This window comes from Macadamia integrifolia, chromosome 9 (assembly GCF_013358625.1).
Source record: "Macadamia integrifolia cultivar HAES 741 chromosome 9, SCU_Mint_v3, whole genome shotgun sequence".
NCBI classification, from domain to species: Eukaryota; Viridiplantae; Streptophyta; class Magnoliopsida; order Proteales; family Proteaceae; genus Macadamia; species Macadamia integrifolia.
Window position 1 is genome coordinate 41,676,150 of NC_056565.1, and position 17,994 is coordinate 41,694,143.

The 17,994-nt window shown below is 37.3% G+C and overlaps 2 protein-coding genes across 2 annotated transcripts in view; one reads left to right on the forward strand and one right to left on the reverse strand.

Annotated features, from left to right (window-relative positions):
* The window catches only part of LOC122088175, a 33,913-nt gene extending 31,350 nt beyond the window's left edge, over window positions 1–2,563 (reverse strand). Inside the window, exons 1-4 of the mRNA XM_042657351.1 lie at window positions 2,081–2,563; window positions 1,296–1,554; window positions 1,146–1,198; window positions 967–1,003 (exon numbers count right to left, since the gene is read on the reverse strand). Coding sequence (XP_042513285.1) covers window positions 967–1,003; window positions 1,146–1,198; window positions 1,296–1,554; window positions 2,081–2,205 — 474 coding nt within the window. The 5' untranslated portion in view covers window positions 2,206–2,563. The remainder of the gene's footprint in view (window positions 1–966; window positions 1,004–1,145; window positions 1,199–1,295; window positions 1,555–2,080) is intronic.
* A 1,341-nt stretch (window positions 2,564–3,904) lies between these two features.
* LOC122089460 (RINT1-like protein MAG2L) lies at window positions 3,905–11,027 on the forward strand. The gene is made up of 4 exons (XM_042659214.1): window positions 3,905–4,311; window positions 4,482–4,589; window positions 8,644–8,762; window positions 8,880–11,027. Exons 1-4 carry the CDS (start codon window positions 4,032–4,034, stop codon window positions 10,836–10,838), a joined length of 2,466 nt encoding a protein of 821 aa, XP_042515148.1. The 5' UTR covers window positions 3,905–4,031; the 3' UTR covers window positions 10,839–11,027.
* Window positions 11,028–17,994: the final 6,967 nt, after the last annotated feature.

Here is a 17,994-nt window from a genome sequence, read left to right on the forward strand (position 1 = left end):
CCCCGAAAAAAAAAATTGCCTAAAAAATTGGCAAAAAAAAGAAGCAACAGAAACGATCCATACTTACTAATTTAAATAACTTCTTCAGTCCCCTAAAAATAAAACTCCCAAACGACTACACTTTCCCCACTGAAATGTACATCCAAATTACTATAAAGATTGGAACTAAAGCACATGGATAGGCTAATGAATTGAAGGTTCTCATTGCATCTAGATAATCCAGTTTCAATACATTTTTAGAATATCTCATGAAAACTCAAGAGAATGCGATCAGTTCTGCCCTGTTGAGTTCCTTACATTGGTAAGTTAACTAAATGCTTTAAATGATCTTGTTTGGGCGTATTACGCACAAGGGTTGGGCTTTGTAGACCTAATCCTGCATCTGCTCGTTTTGGTTCTTGCCTCCATGGAGGGCGATTTCTATCAAGCTGCCACAAAGCCATTGCCTGATTTCAACACCATCATGCTTATTGCCAGCTCTTCAGGATCTTTGTCCAAGGTGAATACTTAATTTAACTTCCTTTCCAACTCCTTCAATGTTTTTTCACTAAGAGAATGTTGGTTTTGACAGGATAAAAATATTGCCACACCCATTTCTAGAAGAATCCCAAAAATTCGTTATCCAGAGCTTCTTCTAAGGCATCAAATATTGCCCTATATGCATGAGAATACTCAACCCAAATTGTTTGCTCCTGATGTCTATATATTACCAGTCCAAAATTCCTTATATCATAAGCGCAAAATGAAGTTCCAAGCATTAAAGAGCACATTCATTAAATTTTTCAACTCACATATTACCAGCCAAAAAGTCATCATACTACTGAATAAATGTATAATACATAAATTTGAAATATGAATAATACATCCTAATACTCCAAGAGACGAAGAAAATTTCATGTACTATTTCATGGCACATATTCAGATTCTTGTGTGCTAAATGAGCCTACCAGCAAAAGAATCCTTTACCTGTTCAGCATATTTCCTCTTGTAACTCTCAACATGCCTGAAATTACATTGTCATCATTAATACTCACATTCATGAATCTGAAAGAATATGGTGCACAGCATAAGAATAAACTTAGTCCAAACACACAATATCTCAACGTGACAAATCTCTCAAGATTATTAAGTATAAGGCCACAGACCTCATATATGATAAGGATTCCCAATTAGCTTCTGCCCGCAGCCATGCTGCTGTCTGGGGAACAATAAACAGACTGTAACGCACATAAATATAAGAAAAGAAAGTCAAAGAATATCATCAGAGAACAGAAAGTAATGAGAGACAAGCCTACCCAGTATTCTTCATTCAACACAGCTCCACGAGCAACAAATTGTCCAAATGCGCGCTTCGGTGGTCCACGACTGTCCTGGTCATTTGGCTGCACGCGGACAAAAGAGAGTTCAGGCAGCTTGCCACCCTCACTCTTCTTTTTTTGGGGTGAATTCCCACCCTCATTCTTGGTAAACGATGACTGTTGAATACCTCGTGAGTTGTTGTTGCAATGAACTTTGATCGGTTCCAATCTATGGTATGACTCCGGGAAGGTCTCCCTGCAAGGATGCATAATGATCAATAAATCCGATGGCTAAGAAACAATCAAGCATATGATGCTCACAATATATGGATTGGTATGTTACCAAATAAAAAGATATGGGTTAGTGCTAACTAACAATTAACAATAACAAAAATGGGCCAAGAATATCCCCCACCCACCCCCCTACCCCCTACCCCCTACCCCCTCCCCCCTCATAAAAAAAGACAACACATTTAGGCTTTATGGGGCCATTTGAGATGCTCTAAAGATGCTTCTGGGTTAAGAGGTGACCAGAGAGTGTTCTAATTGGTGTGGAGATGGTGCCAGACTCTTCTCTAATTATTCAGGCCCCAATCGGTGCTCATCTGAGGTCTAATGTGGGTTGAGATCCAATTTCACTCCCATATTTAAGATTTCATATACAAGTCTAATATGGGGGAAAAAAACAAAAAAAAAAAAAAAATCTATAGCGCTCAAGTAGTTTAATATCGAGAAAAAGATTGAATAAAAAGATCAGAATGGAAAAAAGGAATAATTAATACCCGAAGGAAGTTGAAATCTTAACCAGTCGGATCAGAGGATATCTTTTGGTCCTTTTGACGACCACTCGGTTCACACGAGAGAGCGGAACTCGAAATTGAGGGACAAAGGTCCCTTTAATCTCCATTTCTTCCTCAAACAAATCTCGTATCTCAATATCTTAAGCACACAGGTGAATTCATTGGGTTTTCTCTAATAAAATTGAGAAATACCAGATTATAATGAAAATTATCCCTCCTTGTTGACGAAACCTCAAGATCAGAAGCTCTATCAGAAAAAAAAAAAAAAAAAAAAAGGAACGAAGCGAGATCAGTGACTTCTATTACTGCACTGGCAGAATCTACAGATGGATAAGGAGATCAATACAACACCAAACATAGAATGAACAAGAGCTGATCGAAAAAAAATGTACAGGTCTGGTGAGAAGAACGGAGAAACCCTAGAATATGGGAAATGGGAAATTGGAAATGGGAAACGGGGGAAAGCTATAAAATTATTTATAGGTTGGTTTGATTCATTGGATCAGGCCTTTGTGACTCGGAACTTGCATTTACGTTATCCAGTTATTCATCCTACGTGGCAATATGGCTTTTGTGGGGTAGGTTGGTGGGAGAGAATAAGTCAAGATCCAAGAAGGGTTAAAATTGCAATAAAATATCATCAGAAGGGGTTGAAATTACAATATAAATCTCTCTTTTTTGGTGGGAATATGGTAATTCATTGAAACGTGAGGGACACGAAAAATGTATTTACAAGGTTCCTCAATCAAGATTCAAGAAGATAAGAAGTGGATAACGGCGAATTTGTCTAATAATTTAAACAAACCCCTTCAAGTTATGGAATCCATAACTAACTCCGAAAAGAAATAAATGCCATTCAAAATATATCCATTTGGCTTAACCAGAAAGACAGCTAACAAGCTCCTTCCGGTTAAAATACACATAATGTCGTCCAATATAATATCTGTCGGTACCATAGTGTTTAAGCATTGTTATCGGATTGATCAATTGATACGAATCAAGGGTAAAAATGTTGAAAACCAATGGTAAATTCATCTAATCTGAATTGAAATGTATCAGAAAATAGATATTGATCATAACTAATACCTTCCTTTTTTTTTTTTATGTTGATTACTAAATCATTAATCGGCACAAAGAATAGTTGAAGTAGAGTTCACGGTTTGAAAAATCATAATCATAGTCTACATTGATCCCAAATCAGGGAAATTCTGTTTGATCCATACTGAATATGATCCAATCAATCTAGATTCCCTTTTTTTTTACCCTGCTAAAACCATTCCCCCCTTGGCAGCTTTTTTTTCCCTATCTTTTAATTTAAATACTACTCAAGGAGGGCTGATTTCATAATTATCAATTTAATATTTGATACATGGTCATTATAGGCATATTTTAGGCATTTAGGTTTTATAATGGGTGACAAATGAAATGTTGTCTTTCGACATTTACAATGTTAAAAAATAGAAAGCAATTAAAAACGTGTCGTGAGTGGATGGTGAATAATTTACCCAAAAAAAAAAAAAAAATAGCATATGTGAATTGGAAATCGTGTTTTCATATTTTCCGAACAACAATAAGTTAATACTATCAAAACTAAATAGGGTTGGCTACATGAATCTCGTCAAATAGGCACAAAAATCGATGAAAATTCAACTTAATGGGTTAGGCTACGTGGACTATAATTTACAAACCTTTCAATCGGATCTATATGGGATAGAAAGCCCATACTCAAATAAAATTGGGCTGGACCTTCTAGATGATTATGGAAGGCATCCACTTCCACATATATCCAAAGATGAAAATATCCTCTACCGCGGGTGCCACGGTGCGGCGGGCATCCGATGGACAACACAGCCCTAGGTTCCATTACAGGATTTGTTGTTCAAATTTCAAACCGTCAAACTACGAAAGGCGCAACTTCCAATTCTTTCCTGCAATGGAACCTAGGCCTGTTTTCTCCAGTGTTCATGAACTCCCCCCACATCTTCTTCGGTATCTCGATGAAAACTTTAAGACCCAAGAAGATCTTATGAGGGCTCCAACTATCGCGATGGAATTGAAGAAAAGTTGCTTAAATCTGGACAGGAATCTCATGAACTTGCAGAAAAATCTCTCTTCGCTTGCTGCTTCTTGGATTTCTCGTTCAAATAGCGCTTCAAGTGCCCTTTATCATCTCAATATCAAGCTTCAGAATTTTCGCCTCCGAACATCTCAAGGTCTGGAACTTTTACCCCAAATGGAACCCAAGATTCCCTTTCTCATTTCTCCTTTTTTTGTGCGTTATATAGTGGTTTATTCTTCTTCAGAGAAAAAAAAAACCAAATTTCTCAATTTTGTTGGGGCCTTTATTTTCTTTTATTTATGTAGTAATTTTGGTGAAATTTAGATGGAACGGGGAAGGTGGGTTTAAAGAAAATACGGAAAATATTATACGAGGAGTTGCCATTGCTTGCAAAGGAAGTGCGTCGAATTGAGATAGTTCGCATTTATGCTGGTACGCATTTAATTGTATCTATCAATCAGTCTCGATGCTTATAGTTCTTAGCTTACTTTTCATAATGCTGTGTTTACTGTATTCCAAAGTGGTTTTGATTGTTGGGAGTTTAATGATATTGTGGTCGAGCTGTAGGACTACTTGGTTGCAATACACCCAGCTTGAATGGATCAACACAGCTGGGGAATTAACGATTGTTACTTGAAACCATGGGTAGTTTGTGCAATGTTTGTTTGGTTGTAAAATTTCCTCATTTCACATGAAAAGTACTAAACTTTTCCTACTTTTCAATGATTTATATTTTTTTAAAATCAAACAATGGAAAACCCTAATCTACTGGAAAAAAAATATTTCTTTATCGTCTTTTTATATGGAAACAAACGGACCTAATGAATTTCTTAAATATGAAATTTCCAAGCCCGTAAGGATCTTTTGGAAAAGATGCATAGAGATGGTGAGTCAATGGTTTTGGTCTTAAATTTGGAAATGTGGGCGGTTTATTGGACCTGCTATGTTAAAATCACCACCTGTTAGGAACATTGTCAATGGTCCTTGGTTGTAATGCTCACAATGAAATTGGCTTGTATTTTTGGGAATTATTGGCTTTACCTCGTCTTTTGAGCATATGTGTTGGGCTAGATTCATAAACTTCTGTTCTTTTCCATATATGATTAGATCCATTCAGTGAGAGTTTTCCAGTCAATTTTCCTTCAAAGATTTGCAGAGTTGATTCTATGTGCAGTCTGTGAACTTAACAGTTTCAGTCCATCTGAATTGGTCAAATCCTGTCAAAAAGTGAAATTTATGAAATTGTTTGATGGGTTTCTTCACTTGTCTCTGAGTAATGACCAAGATTTCCTAGAAGAGATCTAACACTTGAATTTGGTGGACAACTTTAAGTGGCGCACGAATGCTGTAAAAAGCTACAGTTGAAGTGAAGCTTCTATGTTCCTTAAGCATCGAGGTATCTTTTCTGGAGAAGGTAAGAATGGGTTAGCTGGTTCTGAGCTTGGATGAATGAGGATGGATGCATCAAGTTGGCAGCTGTCATTCAAAACATTGGGCAAAACCTTTTAGTGTGGATCTTGAAAAGTTGTTAATTTGACCTTATGCTAGGGTTTGTGTAGCCAACCTTAGGTAGTTGGGATGAGGTTTTATATTTTGATTTTAGTCAAATATATTTGGTTATTCATCCATAGGAACAAGATCCTAATTGACTTGGAGAACTATAGTCCCACATTAACCTGTGGGAGAAGGTTATTTGAAGCCCATATGAGAAGAAAAACTATTATTTTAGAGAACCAACTTGGTTTTATGCCATGTAGATCCACAACATTTGCTATTTACAGACTCAGGAGGCTCATGGAAACCATTAGGGCTAGCAAGAAGGATCTTCATATGGTCTTTATTGACCTAGAGAAAGCCTATGACAGAATGCCTAGAGAGTTAATTTGGCATGTTCTAAAGAAGCAAAGGGTGTCTAGTAAATATGTGGATATAATTCTAGATATGTATGATGATGTGGTGACTAGTGTGAGAACCATGGAGGGCAAGGTAGTGAATTCTTAATTACTATTGGATTACATCAAGGATCAACTTTAAGCCCTTATTTGTTTGCACTTGTCATGAATGATTTAACCAAGAACATTTAAGACGAGTTTCCATGGTCTATGCTCTTCGTTGACAATATTGTTTTGGTGGTTGAGACAAAAACAATGATTAATGCTAAGTTGGAGCAATGGAGATCAGCCTTGGAATCAAGAGGTGTTAATATTAGGACGGAGATAGAGTAGGGTGGATAACAATATGGTGAAAATTGAGGAGAGAGAGATACCATAAAGTGACTATTTTGGATATTTGGGATCAATCATAAATAAAATATACAAGATCACGGCTACACTTAGGAGTGATTCATCCCTTTTCTTAAAGCCGCCTTAAGCCAGTAGTGATCTTACTTTTGAAAGAGTCTCGACGTGATGGTGTACATGTAGCTCCAGTGGAGTGTCTTTGGGTGACCGACCTATTGGACTTGGTAAAAAAGCAAGTGAAAGGAACAATGACAATCCTATCCTAAAGGAGGAGGAGCTGGAGCATTCGGATGGAATCGAATGATTACGAGATACACAACGAGACACAAAGCCTACGGGAAGAGCACTTAGACAGTTCACTTTTTTATAGGGAGCTGAGAGGAATTCCTTGGGGTGTATTATGCTTTTTCACCTGGGAGAAGTGATTTCAGAGAAGAATTGATCTGAAACGAAGCACTTTGTCTATTGGCATTGTAGAGAGGATAGCATATGACCCTAATCGTTCTTCTCGGATTGCTCCAGTATGATAAATAGAGGGGGTGCAGCTATGCTGCCCGGATAAATACAGCACATAAAAGAGTTCGCTCTGCTGTGTAAGATCCTTGAACCTACCACGACCACTATCCGTGGCGACAAACAAATCTTTAACCAAGCAAGTGCTGTCCGAACCAAGTTAAGTAGTCTCCTATTGTAGAAACACAACCCTAAATGATGTAGAATGGAAAACAAGAACAAACAATCACAAAATGCACACAGATTTATGTGGTTTAGCCAGATTACCTACATCCACGGTGAGATGAGATCCTGCTTCACTATCAATGGAGAATAGGGTTACAAAGCTCGCCTTTACACCTCTCTCAGATTGCTTATTGAGAAAAAAACCCTCGCTACAAATATATAGCGAAGCCTTAATAACAGAAAGTACAAAACTGCCCTTAGTAAACGAGTCCCAAATAAAAAATTCGGGGCCGCCATCGTTTGGGAAAAAATCACCAGTATTTCCTGGATTAAATTGTGACGGAATACAAGACATCGTACCCCAACACCTATCACTAGGCTCACCAAGCACGGATCGAGATCGATACCCGCACTAGCACTACCTGTAGAGGCAGAGCTTTACCAGGAAAAAGCTTGAACTGATGCAATAACAACCCGGCACCATTCATATTATGGTCAGCAGATTTTACCTTGTTGAAAGGATTCCCAAAATCAATTTTTTCAATCTTTAAGGTGCCACTCAACCTAGAGACACTGACCAACCGCCCTCCACCCTTGTTAAATGAAAGAACAAAAAGGAGATTGACCCTCTTATCATTCTCAAGGAGAGACAAGAGACAGCACTGTTCACATTTGATTTAGTAATATGTAGAGGCCTTGGTAGACCACTACCAAATCAAGACGTTGGTCTACGATCAGCTGGTGCAGGATTGAGTATTTGTTATTCATGTTATGATCAATGTTGCTTGAGTGCTTGTTATGACGTTGTCAAGGTGTTGCGTAGGCGTTTAGGCACCCTTTGCTTGTTGGGTGCCGCCTAGGCACCTTGTTGGTGTCCAGATGTTGGTTGAGTTGATTTATGAGACAATAGCTTGGAGGAACTGTAAGTTTATTATTTCTTGTTACTGTTTGTTCGTGACTTGTGAAGGTTCTTTGTAATAATTATTGACCTTAACACAATTCTAGGCCAACAGATAAAGCATCATTTTTAATCAGCCCTTGAATCCTTACATATGTAGGCTTTAGCATCACAGAATGTGTATATTTCAAGTTTAATTTTAGCATGCAATTGTTCCTCCATTGAGTTTGGTTCAGAAGCTTCTGCATTCTCAAAGGTCATGTTCATCTTTTGCCCCCTGTTCCACCTGTAAAACACTTGCACACCCCCAATCCCCCAACACAACTTTTGAAACTGCTGCATATGGAGTCTTTTCAGCCAAACGATTGAGGTATATGCTATGGAGTTTGAAATTTGGTCTCTTGTTGCCAAGTTACAAGCATCATGTAGTAGTATTTTTTACCCCAAAAAAAATGTTGTAGTATTGCAGCAAGTAGTTCAAATAATGGTAAACTGTGCAAGAATTAGTTGGTCCTTTTCCTTGGCAATACATTTTTTTTTTCTTTCTTTTTAAAGCAGCTTTTGATAGAATACTGATCTCTATGTATATTTTGTTTTTTTGTTCATGATATTGACCTTCAGACAACTCTTAATACTCTGTAATCTATACTTATCCATTCTTACTTCCCAGAGACCACCCTACAGTTAGAAGCTCTGGTGGGAGATCTTGAAGATGCAGTTTACTCTGTCATGAATAGAAACACATGGGACATCTTCCAGGCAAATCTATCACATGCATCAAGTCCAACTGTGAGGCTTGCTGGCTGTTTTTTCATTCATGTTTGTTGTTTTTATGTTGGTTTGATGGCAGTACAAATTTGGCCAAGAGCCGAAAAAGGTTGACTCCACTCTATTCTAGGAATGCAGGCTGTTGGACAAATGAAAGAAAAACTACTACTCGCTGTAAATGCCATGAATAATATTGAGGATATATTGGTAAGTATTTCTAGATGTCAGCCCCAATGGGATCGTCTTCTGAATTCTGTTGATGCTAGAGTAGATAAAGCTCTTGCTGTTCTCAGGCCTCAAGCTCTCACTGATCACAGAATTCTCCTTTCTTCTATTGGATGGCCACCGCCCCTTCTGACTTTAGAACAAGAAAGTGAAAAAAGTTCAGGCCTCCCAAACCCACTGGTTCTGATGCAAGGAGACAAAAAGGACAGATATTGTGAAAGTTTTCTATCTGTCTGTGCTTTGCAGCATATACATACCAGGAGAGAAAAAAGAAAAAAGAATCTTTTAGAGCAAAAGGTGGATAATAGTTTAGATCTTTGGACTATTGAAGCGCTGGTTTCACCTTTTGCCTCCAGGGCTGAACACCATTTCTCAAAATGGTTGGAACAACCCAAGTTTATGTTTGCTCTTGTGTACAGACATACCCGGGATTTTGTTCAAGGAGTGGATGATGTTTTACAGCCTTTGATTGACAAAGCAAGGTTGGTGGGTTATAGTGCCAAGGAAGCTTGGGTGTCAGCAATGGTTAAGATGCTTGCAGGGTACCTTTCGACAAGAAAAATTTCTGTCCTTGCTGAAAGATACGAAGATAGAGATTGCAAGCCAGAGGTGACGTCTTCATGGCTTCATCTTCTGGACCTTCTCATTGCTTTTGATAAAAGGATGCTATCACTTGCAAGTTTGGGAACTCCACACTCTCAAGAGAACTTGAGAGTATCAATGCTGTCAATATTTTGTGATCGACTTGACTGGCTCAGAATTTGGGCCAAGATAGAACTCAAAGATGCCTGGAAAAAACTGAAGGTGGACTTGAAAGATGAGAGAGCTTGGATTATTGACACAAAAGCAAAGTACGGGTTTCATACTGCCACAGAACCTGAACCGTTTCTTCTCTCTACTAGGCAAGAATATAAAGCCCCATTAATTGCAGAGGCCGCTGTTAATATAACATCCACAATGATAGAACGTTCCCAATCTCTACCAAACATCCTGATTCGTACACAATTTATTAGATTATCAGCAGACAGATTTTTGTGGAAGTTCCTTAATTTATTGTTTCAGCATTGCAAGGGGGCACAATTAAGATCCGGGTATACAGAAAATGAAACATTAATGAGTGTATCTGCTTCTATTAATGCTGCTAGGTATTGTGAATCAGTTCTGCGGGAATGGAGTGCAGATGTGGACTTCTTAGAGATGAGTATCGCTGAGGATGATTCACATATCCAAGCAGATGGTCTGGATGATCGAGGTTGCTTCTTTGTAGAACAAATAAAAAGCTTGGTAGAGCTGGAGACTGACTGGCTAATGGTAATAATCACTGATCTTCTCCAACAATTCAACACTCTTACCTGGGAATATGTCCAAAACAAGGAGAAGTGGGGGCAGGGGCAAGAGCAAGAGTTTATTGGCACAGAAAACATAGTGGGGACTCAGGTGTTGACTTTATCTGTTGAGTTTGTTGAAGCACTGGATTCTCTGAGAAGTCAGTTTGGTATTTTGAGGGAGGTTCTTAACTCAAAGGACTTCTTGGATCTTTGGAGAAGTGTTGCAGAGGGACTTGACCATTTTATCTTCCGCAGCATCCTCATGAGTAATGCAAGATTCACTTTTCAAGGAGCTAGTCAGTTCAAAACTGATATGCGGGCATTGTTCCTTGTTTTCGGGCCTTTCTGTGTCCGTCCTGAAGCGTTTTTACCTTGTATCAGAGATTCTATGAAGCTGTTAGAGATGGACGAACAGCATGTGAATCAGTTGAGAGTTTCATTGAAGGATGCGGAAGGAAATGAATCTATGCATCTCCATGGAATTACACACATATCTTGCAATCAAGCTGAGAAGATTTTGAGTAGTAGGAGTTTTGGAGTGTGATCTGGTGGAAAGGTTTTGATAGTTTAAATTATTGTAGCTGTGTTTCATTGTTTTCATTGTACATATTTAGACATATTTAGAACTTAAATTAGGGATCAAAACTTGGTACAGGAGATGGAATTGATCTGCATGGATCATGATCTTGAGGGGCAGATCCAACCACATCCTGCATTCCTGCCTGATCCTTGGCTAACACACTGACCTATCAGATCGATCACAATCAGCGATGCAATCTGCATGGCTGATGCATCACACACACACACACACGCACAATCAATGAGGAAAAGTAATTTTAAATATTGAAAAACAAACATTGGTTGAAGATGGCAAGCTAGAACTTTAGGTAGGGAACCAACTTCAATTTCTGTATTTTCATTAAAAAATAGGGTTTTTTTTTCTTATGTGTGGGTCATGACAGATAGATTTTCATGACAAGTAGCCTATCGAGATACTTTCCTATCTATCCAACAGGCAAAATGATGAAAGGATTACTACCATGTGGGACTTGGGAGAAATTACTTGCAGAAGTTTCACTCCTCTGCCAAAAGGTAACATCCTTTTCCTCACTCTTTCCCTCACCCTCTTCAGGCCCATACTAGTGCTGGCAACAGTTATTTTTTGCTCGCCTTAAACCAGTTTTAGCACAGTGGGTTCTCACCCACGTAGTTAAATGAGGAGGGGGAAGGTAAGGGCCTCTTACCCTCCACGTTTATCCATCTAAGGGCGTCTTGGCCTAGTATTGTTGTTATTTTTCTTACAAGGCCTGGCAATCTCTCTCTTCCGAAGATAAACCATTGTTTTGAGAACAATATTTTGCACACACCAATCTCTCTCTCTCTCTCTCTCTCTCTCTCACACACACATACAGATATTCCAATACTGGAACCTAAAACTCTAGGCAATGGCAGTTATACCATTAATGCATGAAAACAGAAATAAATATATCAAACTTATGGGAAAGAGATCGCTGTCGGGTCATGTGGTCCTTGCACCAGCACCGGGCCAATGAGAACATGTGCATAGGCATTAACATAGATGGAATTTTTTGTTTCATGTGAGCGGGGTCGTAATTTGCTGACTCATGTGTCTGGGCACATGAGCCATGTGACCATGCAATGTTCTTTTTCACCAAAAATTTTAGGCAACATTTTTTTAGGATGCAACAATTCTTACCATTGGATGGATAGGTAAGTTTAGGATTGGATTAGTCACGTGTAAAATTTCAGGACCTAATTCAATTAAACACCATCCCTAGATTTTTAGAGCTTTAGTTTTCCACAGTAGGAACTATGTTAGGGTTGAAATTTTACACGGGATTATAAAGTCTATCTGTCAACAAAATTTAAGCATCATCCGTTCTGCCATGTGGCAAAAACTTGGATAGTTATAACAAGCTTATTAGGACAATCCATCCTGAGTAACTTAACCCACATGTTCCTTTTAACTTAGATCTTCCTACTAGGGATGTCCAATTATTATCACTGATAGCAGCAGTAATTATATCTAATCATCAGTTTATTTCTGCACACTATAGGTAGCACCTAAGAAGTAGGACTTAATGGAGCATTATTGGTGGGATTACAACCATGGGATTTTGGACATTTTCAAAAGGAGCTGAAGAATTGGTTGATGCATCATGCCGGTTATCCTTGACTATGAAAACTTTTAACTATGTTATATGATTTCCACTGTTGTACTAAGCTTTTAAACTTTATTTTGGTTGTAAGCGTAGTTCATGCTTTAGCAAATAGAACTTGGAGTAGTAAATTGAGTGGGTATTTTGATTGTAAGTTTGTGACCATGTAGACGTGTTCTTCTCTTGAGTTTTAATCCATTTACTTTGTCATAAAAAAAAGACCGAGTTTTCTTGTGTTCGCGGTGAATGGAGAAGATTTGAGAATATCAATAGGGTATTTTAGAAAATACTAAAACTTTAAAGGAGTTTATGAATTTTAGGATGATGGATGATGCATCCTCTATGAATGTAGGGAAAAAAAAATCATATCAAATGACTTTGACATAAACATTCAGTGGTTATCACCTATCACACATCATTAAATAAAAAAGAAAACTTTGGCCATCCACACATTGTATGAAATCATTGTCTGAAGCTCCCTCAATAACTCCTTTTGAGAAAGTGCAAAGCCTCATAAACTTTTACCAAAAAAAAAAAAAAGAAGCAAAGCCTCATAAACCATCAAATGTGTCATCTCAGATAACCTTGCCACCTACCAAAGCACTTTGAGAATAATCCATAACATCATTTTGCTCGTGGGCACTGATCATATGTAAACATGCCAGAGCTTTTGCTTGAGAAGGAAAGGGTTGATTTTACTAAAATTGGGATCTACATGACCAGCCATGTGGCTAATAAAGTTGTTGGTATTGCACCATGATGTGATTCCTTCATATGACATGCACTAGCTCATTTTTTTTATTTAATTTCTGTCTTGCAAGGAAAAAACATAAGGGACGCAGTTTCTCATCAACCATGGTGAAGAGAGAATCTCTCATCATGGAGCTTTGAATATTTTGATTAATGTGGGAAAATGTTTCAGATCACAACTAAGCGATGGGATCCCATATGAGGGGGAAAATTCCTTTTCCCACATGGGAAGCCGTACTACAGTTCTTTTGATTAATTTTTTTTTTCAGTGCGAGAGAATGCCCAAGGGATTACTTGTCAAATGAACACATTACAATAAATAATTTTCAAGGGAGAGCATTCTCTGTGGGGAGCGCAGCCTCCATTAGCACCCCCCCCACTGTCTGTCTCTCTCCTCTATCCATATATAAGTCATTTCACACAGGAGAGGAATGGCAAAGGCTGCACTCCTCCAAAGAGAACATTATCCCATTTTTCAATTACTACTTTTGAGAAGTGGCACTCTGTCTGAGAGCGTTTCTTACGCCAACGCTCTGCATCTATCTCCTCTTTCCCAAACAAGGGACAATTATGTTTTTTTTACATAAGACGAGAGAGATAGACTCATGGATAGAAGCATTGGCATAGACTATGCCGCTCTTGAACAAAGTTCTTCTTTATCCCTACTACTTCTATTTCTAAACCAGACATCCACAATAAAATCACACAAACTATTTTTCAATATTTAGACAAACCTTAAAACTCACTTTATATATGTATCCATGAACGCAAATAACATAATAAGATGATACAATCACACAAGAAAAAACACGCACATTCACTCTTTTTGCCATGTGGCAAAAACTTTGTTCGTCATAACAAGCTTATTATGACAATCCATCCTGAGTAACTAAACCCACATATTTCTTTTTACTTAGATCTTCCTACTAGGGATGTCCAATTATTATCACCGATGGCAGCAGTAATTATATCTAATCATCAGTTTATTTCTGCACACCATAGATAGCACCTAAGTAGGACTTATTGGAGCATTATTGGTGGGATTTACAACCATAGAATTTTGGAAATTTTCAAAGGAGCTGGAGAATTGGTTGATGCATCATGTGGGTTATCTTTGACCATGAAAACTTGTAACTATGTTATATGATTTCTACTGTTATACTAAGCTTTTAACTCTATCTTTGACCATGAAAACTCTATTTGCTTTAGCAAATAGAACTAGGAGTAGTAAATTAAGTGGGTATTTTGATTGTAACTATGTAGACATGTTCTTCTCTTGAGTTTTAATCCACTTATTTTCTCATAAAAAAAGACCAAATTTTCTTGTGCTCATGGTGAATGGAGAAGGCTTGAGAAGTGCGTGGGTATATGGAGGAGGGAAATATATATTTAAAAAAAAAAAATACTAAAACCTTACAAGAATTTATGAATTCTAAGATGATAGATAATCCATTACCCATGAGTTGTGAAAAAAAAAAAAAAAAATCCCATGAATTGACTTTGGCATAAACATTCAGTGGCTCTCACCTTATCACGCCTCATTAATAAAAAGGGAAAACTTTGGCCACCCACACATGGTATGAAATCATTGTCAGAAGCTCCCTCAAGAACTCCTTTTGAGAAAGTGCAAAGCCTCATAAACCATCAAATAACCTTGCCACCTACCCAAGCACTTTGAGAATAATCCAAAACATCATTTTGCTCTGTCGTGGGCAATGATCATATGTCAACATGCCAAGCTTTTGCTTGAGAAGGAAAGGATTGAGCTTACCAACCACTAAAATTGGGATCTACATGACCTGCCATGTGGCTAATAAAGTTGGTGGTATTGCACCATGATGTGATTTCTTTCATATGACATACACTAGATTATTTATTTTTATTTAATTTCTGTCTTACAAGAAAAAAAAAAACAAGGAACTCAGTTTCTCTTTCTCATCATCCATGGTGAAGGGAGAATCTATCATTATGGAGATATAATGAGATTTGAATACTTTGATTAATGTGGAAAAATATTTCAGATCACAAGTAAATGGTGCATTAATTGTTCTAACTTTTGGTTTGAATACCTCTTAAGTGCTGGGATCCCATAAGAGGGAAAATTTCTTTTCCCACAATTTTCCCCACATGGGAAGCCGTACTATAATTCTTCTAATTAATTTTTTTTTAGTGCGAGAGAATGCCCAAGGGATTACTTGTCAAATGAACACTACAATAAATAATTTTCAAAGGAGAGCATTCTCAATGGGGGAGCGCAGCCTCCATCAACACACTCCACTGTCTGTGTCTCTCCTCTGCCCATATATAAGTTATTTCACACAGGAGAGGAATGGCGAAGGATGCACTCCCCCAAAGAGAACATTATTGCATTTTTCAATGTTAGATTTTATATCTATTTTATTATATTTAAGTTTCAAAATAAAGTATTTCTTTTATGTGTTTTGATTGTCTTGTTATGGTATGAGACCCTTAGGGTCAAGGTAGTGAAAAATGGTCAATAACACTTTGTGGGAGCCCTAAAGTCCATTCATGGCTATTACTATGAGTGGAGAGGTGGGCAAAGAGAATTGATTGGGATTAATTTCATTTATGAAATTAATTCTTAATTCATGTCATAAGTTATTGCCTAGTGGAGGTAAATGATTAAGGTCATTATATGGGTGCCCTAAAGTCAATTCATGGTCACTACCATGAGTGGGGTGGTAGGCTAGAAAATGGTCAATAACACGCTATGAGGGTCATAAATTTCATTCATGGCCATTACCAAGAGTGGAGAGGTGGGTGTTGAGATTTAAAATGTAACCGTAAACGTACGGATCAGTGTAGCTACGGGTCGAACACAGGGAGAACATCCAGTTTATTTTTTTATTTTTTTTAATAATGCAAATGTGAACCGATTAATAGTTGTGATCTAAATCTAATTACCGTTCTAAACATATGTATCTAAAATAACGTCATAACCATTCGTCATCTAAGAATTTAAAGACGCAAGTCACATAATTAAAATTAAATAAATAAATAAATAACTGAAAATAAATAACCCATGCAATTTAAAAAAAAAATAAATAAAGGAAAAAAATACTGAAATAAAAATAAAGTAAAAGAAAGGGGAGAAAACTAGAGAGAGACTCACAAGTAGGTTTCTCTACTTAGTCCGAGGGATGCATCATAATATAAGCTTTCTACTTGACCAGAGAGTCACTCTTACAAGGGTTACTCTACTTGGCTTTAGGGAAATGGAGACAATTAAAATAAAAACAATAAATTGATGGTTCTATAGTTAGGAGGGGCAAAGCCAACACATACATTAGCCATGAACCTTGGGGGAAAGGGATAGCAACAATGTAACGACTGAAATTAAAATCCTAAATTAAGAAAGGGTAGTTAGAAGAGGGAATGAGAGGGGGGAGAGAAGACTACTGAAGGAGCCTACTTACTTGAATCAATGCTTAAACTTGAAAGCTTGCGTGATTTGAGATGCTATCAGTACTAAAACCAGATCTAGAATAAACCAAATCTGAAATTTCTAGTACTAAAGAAAACAAATCTTAAAAAAAATACTGAACTTGAAAAAAAAGATGCTCCATGGCTCTTGATCTTGTCACCTAGATCTAAGCCTAGAACTATAACTTTAAAAATTACAACTCAATTGCATAAATCATAAACATAAAAGGCTGAATAAGAATAAAAGAGTGCTTGCATTAATTGACATAAAAAAATTATTACAAAAGTGATTAAAGAAAAAATAGAGAAGAACTAAAACTAAAGAGTGAGAGAGGGAGAGAGAGAAGAAAACTAAGCATAAACTAGAAAATAAACTAAGGGGAATAATAAAATAGGAGGGGGGAGGAAGGGGCTTTTATAGGGTTTTTTTCTTGCATCTTTCCTTCTACAAGTCTTCTTTAAGAAAAGAAAGAAAATAAAATTGAATCTTGGTAAAAATCCTCATTCTCTGAGATATTGTGTGAGGAAAGAGAGAATCTGTTTCCAAAATTAACAAATTCTATTCCTTCCTTACAATATTCACCAATATCTTGCAATCTTGATTAAATCAGAAAGGAATCTCTGCATAGCATCTTCAAGATTTTGTGAGGTGGCAAGAAGAGAAAATAATCTTCAGGATTTTGTAGGAGAGAGGATGTGGTACCAATGAGTGGGTCCCACCTTTGGACTGGTTCTTGATTCACTTTAGGCACTTTCTCTTGTAGACTTGGAAACTAAAAAAAAAAAAGAAAAATAAAAGTGGTACTATCCAAAGTGGGGCAAAATGTACACTTATATCCTTAAGATTTCACACATTATTGTGCTCATCAAATTCCCCCATACTTGACTTTTGCTCGTCCTCGAGCAAGATAAATAAATAAAGAAATGAAAGAAAAAGCTTAACTCACTTTCGTAGGAATCACGGTTGCATTTAGCACATGCAACAAGCCTTTAAACCCCTAAGTTACTTTAGTGGACGAGTTGTGTCTCGTGGGTGTTTGTAGTGAATATACATCCAAAATTCAAAATAAATAAATCCCAACCTTGGCTAAAGGTAAGGCTCATACCGATCCAGAGCAAAGATAATTTTTCTTACAAGGGACCCCCACACTTGAACTTTTATTACCCTTGATCAATTCCAGGCACTAGCATATTTCTTAATTTGGAACTCACTTCATCTCTTCCAAAACATCCTTATCTTAAGGCAAAACCACTTGTGAAGAAATAGGGAACCAATGACTAAGGCGTTGAAGTGTTTTTTACCAAAATATATTACTAAGCATTAAT